We start from the raw sequence: 9,850 nt of genomic DNA on the forward strand, positions 1-9,850 counted from the left end.
AAGACAACACAATTCCTTGTATAGCCAGAAGCAGAACCAAAATTTTTCTCTGCTTAGTACATGAGTCTTCCACATTTATTGCAGAAAGTGGTTCTGAGTTACTCTATGACCAAATTACACATAATAGTGTACTCAAAATCTACAAAAGTGTCCCTGCATTATATGACATACGCTCCTTTACATTATGGCTTTTTTATTCCTCTATCCATTCCCCTCCACACCTCATGATAGGGTCAAATAGTCCAGATTCCAATATATTCATAAAGGATTTGTCATTATGAAACCACAATGTAGATCACACTCTAGAAAGTGAGTGTGTCCCTGGAAGGAAATGAATGTTACTTCTGATGCAGAAAATGAGTTAAACTTTTAGACTGGAGTAAGGAAGAGTTTACTTCTTTCTTAAATTAAATATTTAAATATTTAATTAAATATTCTAATGTATAACTTCCTAGAATGTGTTTATTTTCATTCATTAAAAGCCAAAAATGATGTTAATTGATTTTGGTTTGCTTTCATATATTAATGCCTAGAGTTTAAGAAATAGTATACTTAAGAAGATGAGCTGCAATATCACTAATTATCAGAGAAATGCACATCAAAACTACAATGAGGTATCACCTCACATTAGTTAAAATGGCCATCATTATTAAGTCCACAAACAATAAATGCTGGAGAGGGTATGGAGAAAAGAGAACCCTTCTGCACTGTTGGTGGGAGTATAATTTGGTGCAGCCACTATGGAAAACAGTATGGAGGTTCCTAAAAATACTAAAAATAGAATTACCATATGATCTGGGAATCCCACCCCAGGCATATATTCAAAAAAGACATAAAGTTTAATTAGAAAAGAGACATGCACCCCAATGTTCATAGCAGCACTATTTATAATAGCCAAGACAAGGACAGAAGAAGTCTAAGTTTCAGGAGAATGGATAAAAAAGATTTGGTATTACACGTACACACACACACACAGTGGAATACTCCTCAGCCATAAAAGAGAATAAAATAATCCCATTTGCAGAAACATAGATGGACCTAAAGATTATACTAAGTGAAGTAAGTCAGACAGAGAAAGATAAATATCATATATTTATCATTTATATGTGGAATCTAAAATATACAAATGAACTTACTTACAAAACAGAAACAGACTCACAGATATAGAAAACAAACTTACGGTAACCAAAGGGCAAGAGGAAATAGATACATTAGGTGTTTAGGATTAACAGATATAAACTACTACATGTAAAATAGATAAACAACAAAGTCCTACTGTATAGCACAGGGAACTGTATTCAATATCTTGTAACAGCCTATAATGAAAAAGAATATGGAAAAGAATATACATATATGTATAACTGAATCACTATGCTGAATATCAGAAACCAACACATTGTAAATCAACTATACTTCAATTAAAAAAAATTAAAATTTAGAAAAATATCATCAAAACAATTTTATGTCAATAAACTAGATAATCTCGATGAACTGGAAGAATTCCTAGAAAGATACAAACTAGTAAAATTGACTCAAGAAGAAATAGAAAATTTGTACAGATCTATAACAAGTAAAGAGATTGAACTATTAATATAAAAATTCCAATAAAGAAAATCTTAGGCACAGGTGGCTAACTGGTGAGCCCTACAAAATACATAAGAAATTAATATTAATTTTCACAAACTATTCCAAAAAATACAAGAATACAGAATACTTCCCAACTAACTCTATAATGCAAGTATTACCATGGCACTAAACCCAGACATAAACAATACAAGAAAACTTTAAGCCAGTATTCCTTATGAATACAGATGAAAAACTCCTCAACAGAATCTAGCATCACATAACAAGAATTACACACCATGAACTATTGGAGTTTATCCCAGAAATGTAAGGTTGGCTTAATGTCCAAAATTCAGTTATTTTACTACACCATATTAATAGAATAAATTACCAACAAATTATCATCTAAGAAGATACAGAAATAGAAAATTTAATCATTTCATGAAAACAACTGTTGACAAATTAGGAATAGGCATCAATAACAAACTCACAACTAACATACTTAATGGTGAAGGGCTAAATATTTTTCCCCTGAGATCAGAAACAAGACAGGAATGTACTCTCACAACATCTATTCAACAAGATGATTCAAGGTCTATACAGGGAAATTAGACAAGGAAAAGAAATAAAAGATATCCAGATTGGCTCCGCAGCCAGTCCCGCCCAGTCCACGCGCGTCCCGCAGCCGCCCACCACACGCACCGAGCATGAGGGAGATCGTGCACATCCAGGCCGGCCAGTGCGGCAACTAGATCGGGGCCAAGTTCTGGGTGGTCATCAGTGATGAGCATGGCATAGACCTCAGTGGCAGCTACGTGGGGGACTTGGACCTGCAGCTGGAGCGCATCAGCGTCTACTACAATGAAGCCTCTTCTCACAAGTATGTGCCTTGGGCCATCCTGGTGGACCTGGAGCCGGAAACCATGGACCTTGTTCAGTCTGGAGCCTTCAGGCACCTCTTCAGGCCTGACAACTTCATCTTTGGTCAAAGTGGGGCTGGCAACAACTGGGCCAAGGGCCACTACACAGAGGGTGCCGAGCTGGAGGACTCGGTCCTGGACATGGTGCGGAAAGAGTGTGAGAATTGCAACTGCCTGCAGGGCTTCCAGCTGACCCACTCACTGGGTTGGGGCACAGGCTCAGGCATGGGCACACTGCTCATCAGCAAGGTCTGCGAGGAGTACCCTGACTGCATCATGAACACCTTCAGCATGGTGCCCTCGCCCAAGGTGTCAGACACAGTGGTGGAGCCCTACAACACCACGCTGTCCATCCACCAGCTGGTGGAGAACATGGACGAGACCTACTGCATCGACAATGAGGCACTGTATGACATCTGCTTCTGCACCCTCAAGCTGGCTACCCCCACCTATGGGGACCTCAACCACCTGGTGTCAGCCACCATGAGTGGCGTCACCACCTCCCTCTGCTTCCCCATCCAGCTCAATGCCGACCTGCACAAGCTGGCATGAACATGGTGCCTTTCCCCCGCCTGCACTTCTTCATGCCCGGCTTCGCCCTGCTTACAGCCTGGGGCAGCCAGCAGTACCGGGCACTGATGGTGCCCAAGCTCACCCAGCAGATGTTCGACACCAAGAACACGATGGCCACCTGCGACCCATGCCATGGCCACTACCTGACCGTGGCCACCATCTTCCTAGGGTGCATGTCCATGAAGGAGGTCGACGAACAGATGCTGGCCATCCAGAGCAAGAACAGCAGCTACTTCGTGGAGTGGATCCCCAACAACGAGAAGGTGGCTGTGTGCGACATCCCGCCCCGCGGGCTCAGGATGTCCTCCACCTTCACTGGTAACAGCACGGCCATCCAGGAGCTGTTCAAGTGCATCTCTGAGCAGTTCACGGCCATGTTCCGGCACAAGGCCTTCCTGCACTGGCGAGGAAGGGCGAAGGCATGGATGAGATGGAGTTCACGGGGCGGAGAGCAACATGACCGACCTGGTGTCCGAGTACCAGCAGTACCAGGACGCCACGGCCGAGGAAGAGGGCAAGATGTATGAAGACGATGAGGAAGAATCCGAGGCCCAGGGCCCCAGGTGAAGCAGCTGGAGGGGTGGGACGTGGCTATGGCCAGGACCAAGAGGTCTGTCCCCAGAGCCATGAAGCCACTGACACCCCCCACCCCCCACCCTCACCTCCACCAGGTCCAGTTACGTCACCCTAGGGCTCCCGAGTTTTTGTCCTTCAGTATTTACAGCATCCCCGCCCTGCGTGAGTCCACTTGGCTCAGTCTTCTGCCATAGATTATTTCCATTTCTGTGTGACCTGTTTGTCTCTCTGCTTTATTGTCAGCTCCAGGCCTGAAGTTTTACGGCTTTTTTCTTTCGACTGGTTTGTGTTTATATTTTGGGGTGATACTTAATAAATTTATTGCTGTCAGGAAAACAAAAGATATCCAGATTGGAGTTGAAGAAGTAAAATTATCTCTAGTCATGGATGACATGATGTTAAATATAGAAAATCCTAAAGAATCCACAAAACTGTTAGAATTAATAAATGAACGGGAGGCATGCGCAGAGCCGCCACCTGGGCTGGGAACCCACGAGGCCTCCGTGCCCTGCCCTCGGAACAATGGGAGTTGGCTCACGAGGCTTCTTGGCTGCACTGGCCCTGGGGGCAGTGCTGGTGACAGCGTTGCTGAAGATGGTCGCCGACAGCAGGGACCTGGACGGATCTCCAGGCACAAAGAAGTCTATGCCTCCAGAAGACTCTAATGCTGCCCGAACAGGGAGTACCCCACAGGTGTCTCTCAGCCATACAAATAAGTCTTCCACCTTGCCCATGAAACCATCAGCAACAACTCTAGTTTCCTCAAAGAACATAACAGCCACCACCTTGAAACCCACAGCAAAATCATCAATTCCAATTTCTTCAAAGAACACAACCACCACCTTGAAACCCACAATAACGTCTAAAACGACACCACCAGTGATCTCAACAAACACGACTTCTACCACTGCAGGGTCTACAACCAAGATAACAAGTGCTTCGCATCCACAGTGACCACAGCCCACGATAGTTCAGTGACATCTGTTTCTTCACCTGTAACAATCACAGCAACTACTAATTCTGAGGAAAACAAGGCATCCAGCTTCGATACTGGCAGTTTTGTTGGTGGCATTGTATTAACACTGGGAGTTCTATCTTTTCTTTACATTGGATGCAAAGTGTATTATTCAAGAAGAGGCATTCGGTATAGAACCATTGATGAACATGACGCCATCATTTAAGGGTTCCGAGCACCAACGGAAAGAAGAAAGACTGAAGCAGCCCAATTGGTTTTGGTTTATTATTAGTTTAAAACAGGATTCTCTTCTTGAAAATAGCATAAACAGGCCATGCATATAATGTACAATGTATTATATAAATATGTAAAGATTCCTCATGATTGCTGAAAGTAAAAAGGGTTTGGTTTGGGGTTTTTTAATGAACATATGGACCGTACAGTTAATGCAGTGGTTAGAATCACTTTTAGAAAATATACAGCAGGACAAGGCCTGTCCCATTGTTTTGCGGCATTAGTTGCACAGGGCCAGTAATTAGAAGACATTGTCACCGAAGGGCAGGATGCCATCTGGTCACACGAGTAAGGAGCTTGTCACCGCACTCAGGACGGTGCCATTTTTGTTGCTCACACTCATAAGAGCTGAGTTTATCCTAATTACTAAAGTCACATAGCAGAATTTATACAAATAAACCAAATCTTAAGTGTAACTTTAGCTTAGGTGTCTCTTCTTCAGAAAACATCAATGTTTCATAAGTTTAAAGCTTAGTTATTTGGTTTAGAAACAAAACACACACCCTCCCCCACCAAAAAAAAAAAAAAAAAAATCAAAACTGGAAATACCTAGGCTTGGCCTGTCAGAAAGCCATCAGAAATCCTGCATTTTTAAGACCATCTTTTGAGTTTTCAATGGCAGTTGATAATAATTACTTTTTTCTCTCTGTAATTTCAGTAAATTGAAATGATTAACCTGATAATGTTTTAAAGACTTAGCTGTTAGTATTAAATAATAGATTATGTGCTACTGTGAGAATACTGTCACCACTGGAAACTGCTTTATTTCATTTTCAGCTGTTAATTTTATATTTAGTGAATATTTTTCAGAGATGTAGAGCTGCTTTCAGTACCTAGAAATGATTAATGTAGTGTAAACACACCTAACTTAAAAAAAAAAAAAAAAGAAGAAGACCCTTAGATGGTTTCCAAAGCAACATCTCATCAGAACTAGGGATGAATGCTGTGTCCAGGCAGCTGGGGATTGTGGGGCCCCCTCGGGCTACTAAACCTGCAGGGGGGGGAATGCTGTATTATCATGCACTGTCGATATTGCTCAGAGATTTGGGGAAACAGCATTTTTGGAATAAATTACACCAGTGTATTTTGGAATAAATTAAGTTTTAAAACAGGAGACTTTTAGCTGGAAATGTCCTGTTTCCTTGCTTGGGTGTTCTTCAGCTGCCCCTCTTCCTCCCTGCTGGAGAGGCGGCTCTCTTACATGTGCTACGTTAATGGAGACAAAAAAGCACAGTACTGTAGGGACACCTATGTTAGCCGTCGTATTTTGGAGTGTTTTCGATTTTACAGTTTATATTCCAGCGCTCAGAATTCAGGGTCCAGTTTTGACAAAAGAGGTATTTAGTCATACTATGTCCTAAGATACTATTTCTTCTACCTTAGGTGGTCAAAGTAACTGATACCAATTTCTGACAGTCCAAAAATGAGCTAAGAAGTCCTACTGAATATGTACCTACATTTAACACTTTTGTGATCAGCTTTTGGTTTGCAGAGAATCAAGAATTCTGATATAAAAGGATCATTTCTACTCACTGTGCATTATGGACAATTGATGTGATGAATGATGGATGGATAAAAACTATCCAAAATATGAATATGATCGGATGGATGATGTGGCACATGCAATGTGGAAGAAATATTATGAAACATGTGTGTTTACATTAGTTTGAAAAGAGATGTGGGCTGATAGGGCTACATTAGTAACATTCAATTTACCTAACTGGTCTTTTACCCACTGCTTGCATTTCTTTGCAAAATACACTGACGACACATTTTATAGTAATGGGGGCCTTTTAAATTTAACTTGTTTTGTCTCCACATTCTTGATATTTCCATACTTCAGGTCAGTCAGAACTTTGTAGACAGGCCTGAAATTTTCTTGAATACTTGTTTCTTTAGCACTTTGAAATTGTAAAACCACTTTTTAAGTACTAAATGTCATTATTTGCCTTTAAAGCTTCCTGTGCTTTGGGTTTGAAACAATTTAGTTATGTCTTTTTTCTGTATATATGTTGTGTAATTTGTTACTTTCAAATATCAGTACTTCATTGCAATCAGGTTTTTTCGGTTATCTGCAAAAAAATGAGGGAAACAGTGATGGCAAACCAGTATTTCACTTTGGAGCATATTTCCTTAGCATAAAAGTTTATCTTCCTAATTATGTTTACTTATGCAAATGTTCAGTTTTATTTTGTAACCTTTGAGAATGTATTTACTTGAAGATAAAAGCAATTCAGATGTATGTCTAAATATTAGGCAGAATTCAATCTTTGATTTTAAAATTTCCTTGGATAATCCATAGAATGAATAATTCAAATAGAGATAAATGAGAGCTGGCAGTATATTATGGTGATAATTTTGTATTTTTCAGAAAAAAAATTCAAAGCAAATTCCTGTTACTTCTTTTTTTCTTTTTATTGTAATGACCAGCTTATGGTATTTCATTGTTACTGAGATCTATTTTTAGAATAAAACTTTGTTCTTTAAGAAAAAAAGAATTAATAAATGAGACTAGTAAATTTGCAGGATACAAGGTCAATTAAATATACTAGCAATGAACAATCTGAAAATAAATTAAGGAAAGAATTCTATTTACAACAGAATCTGAAAAGAATAAAATACTTATGGATAATTTAACAAAAGAAGTGTAAGACTTGTATACTGAACACTAAAAAACATTGAAAAATTAAAGATTTAAATAAATGGAAAGAAATCCTATGTTCATGGATGATAAGACAATATTATTAGGATGGTGATACTCCCCAAACTGATCTGCAGATTAGTGCATTTCCTATCAAAATCCTAGATGCCTCTTTTAAAGAAATTGACAAGGTGATCCTAAAATTCATTTGAAATTGCAAGAAGTCTAGGGGTCAAAATGTTCTTGAAAAAAGAACAAAGTTGAAGAAATTTTATTTTCTGATTTCAAAACTTACTACAAATCTACAGTAATCAAGACAATATGATACTGGCTTGAGGATACACATATACTCCAATGGAATAGAATTGGAGTTTATATGTAAACCCTTATATTTATGGTCAATTGATTTTCAAAAAAATTAATAGGGAAAAAATAGCCATTTAACAACTGTTGCTGGAACTACTAAATATTTACATACAAAACAGTGAGGTTGAATCCTACTTTACACCATCCCCTCAAATTAACCCAAAATTGACAAATCTCAATGTAAATCTTCATGAGTTTGTGTTAGGCAATAATTTCTTAGGTATGGCACCAAAAACGTAAGGGACAAAAGAATATGTTTCTTTGTTGGAAGTTTTTTGATTACTTGTTCAATATCCTTACTTGCAATGTTATGTCTATTCTATTTCTTCTTGAGTCAGTTTTGGTACTTTGCTTCTGGGAATTTGTACATTTCACCTAATATTTTTTAATAATTATTTTTATTTCTTTAAGGTTGGTAATAATATCCCCACTTTATTCTTGATTTTAATAATTTGGATGTGTATCCCCACCCCCACCTTGGTCATTCTATTTAAAGTTTTGTTAATTGTATCAATCTTTCCATTCTGGTTTCACTGATTTTCTTTTCTATTGTCTATTACATTTATCTCTCTTCTAATCTTCATTATTTCCCTCCTTCTGCTAGCACTGGCTTTACTTTGCTTTTCTTTTTCTATTTTCTAGTTCCTTAAAATGGAAGGTTATGTATATTGGTATTCTTGATGTTGTCTCAGAGATCTCTTAAGCTCTGTTCATTTTTCTTCATTCTTTTTCCTTTCTGTTCCTCAGACTAAGTAATCTTAGTGGCCAATCCTGAAGTCTGCTGATTCTTTTTCTGAATACTAACATCTGATGTTGAGCCCCAGAGAATTTTTAGTTTCAGTTATTGTACTTTTCAACTTCAGAATTTCTACCTGGCTCCTTTAAATAACTTCAATCTCCTTATTGATATCCTTTATGGTGAGACATTGGTCTCCTGATTTCCTTTAGTTCTTTGTTCATGGTTTCTTTTAGTTCCTCCAGCATATTTAAAAGAGTTGATGGAAAGTCTATTAAGTCTAGTCTATACTTCCTTAGGGACAATTTTTATAAATTTCTCTTGTTCCTCTGTATGGGCCATGCTTTCTTGTTCTTGTCAGCCTTGTAATTTTTTGTTGAAAATTGGACACTGATTAACAGTCACTTGTGTATAACACAGTGTGGCAAGTCTGAAAATCAGATTCACCTCCCAGTCAAGAGTTTATTGTTGCTGCTTGTTGTGGTTGCTGTTGTTTATTTACTTTTCTCAACTAACTTTATAAAGTCAGTATTCCTTGGCCACTGAAGTCTGTATTCTGTTCGTCTAATTGTCAGTTAGTGATCAGACAGAGATTTCCTTAAATGTCCAGAACCAAAAAATGAAGAAAAGCTTCCAGTCTTTGTCAGTGGGCTCTCTGTATGTGTTGGGTCATACTTTCAACATTCAGCTTGGCAATTAACATTTCCTATTTGAGCAGAGCCTGAAAGTTAGACAGATTTCAGGGCCTCTTCAAGACTCTTCTGAGCATCTACCCCTCCCAGATGTGCACGTGTCCTTTTGGATTCCCAAAATACGTAGGAGCTTTTAAAAATTTTTATTGTCCAAATTATCACTCCTCAGCCATCCCTTCCAGGACTTTTGGTGGGTCAACTTAACTGTTATTTCTTTTCCCACATGGCAGCAGCTAACAAACTTGCCTTCAAAAGTTTTTTTGACAAAAACCTGGGTAGTCACCTTTCTGCCTTGGGAGAGTTCCAAGTTAAGCAAAATAAAGGCAAGCCCTTTGCACTAGTCCTTCAGGGAACCACCAGACAGGTCAAAATAAACTACCACAATTCTTTGAGTACAAGATCCAATCTGCTCCCTCTGGGACCAAGAACCTACACTAGAAATGCAGATTGTTGTCTTCAAAACTGCCACTGAGCTGGGGATGAGAAAATGGGACCAGGACAAGTTTAAATGACACAAATTCTTCTACAGAGATT

At 38.9% G+C, this 9,850-nt stretch overlaps 1 protein-coding gene and 1 pseudogene across 1 annotated transcript; both read left to right on the forward strand.

Annotated features, from left to right (window-relative positions):
- Positions 1-2,232: 2,232 nt before the first annotated feature.
- LOC105105896 (tubulin beta-3 chain-like) lies at positions 2,233-3,708 on the forward strand (annotated as a pseudogene).
- A 446-nt stretch (positions 3,709-4,154) lies between these two features.
- On the forward strand, positions 4,155-4,995 carry LOC116150446 (porimin-like). The gene is given in 3 exon segments (XM_031444479.2): positions 4,155-4,438; positions 4,493-4,572; positions 4,575-4,995. Coding segments are annotated over 3 exon segments (603 nt in total). The 3' UTR covers positions 4,814-4,995.
- The last annotated feature ends 4,855 nt before the right edge of the window (positions 4,996-9,850 follow it).

Source organism: Camelus dromedarius, chromosome 26 (genome assembly GCF_036321535.1).
Source record: "Camelus dromedarius isolate mCamDro1 chromosome 26, mCamDro1.pat, whole genome shotgun sequence".
Classification (NCBI taxonomy): domain Eukaryota; kingdom Metazoa; phylum Chordata; class Mammalia; order Artiodactyla; family Camelidae; genus Camelus; species Camelus dromedarius.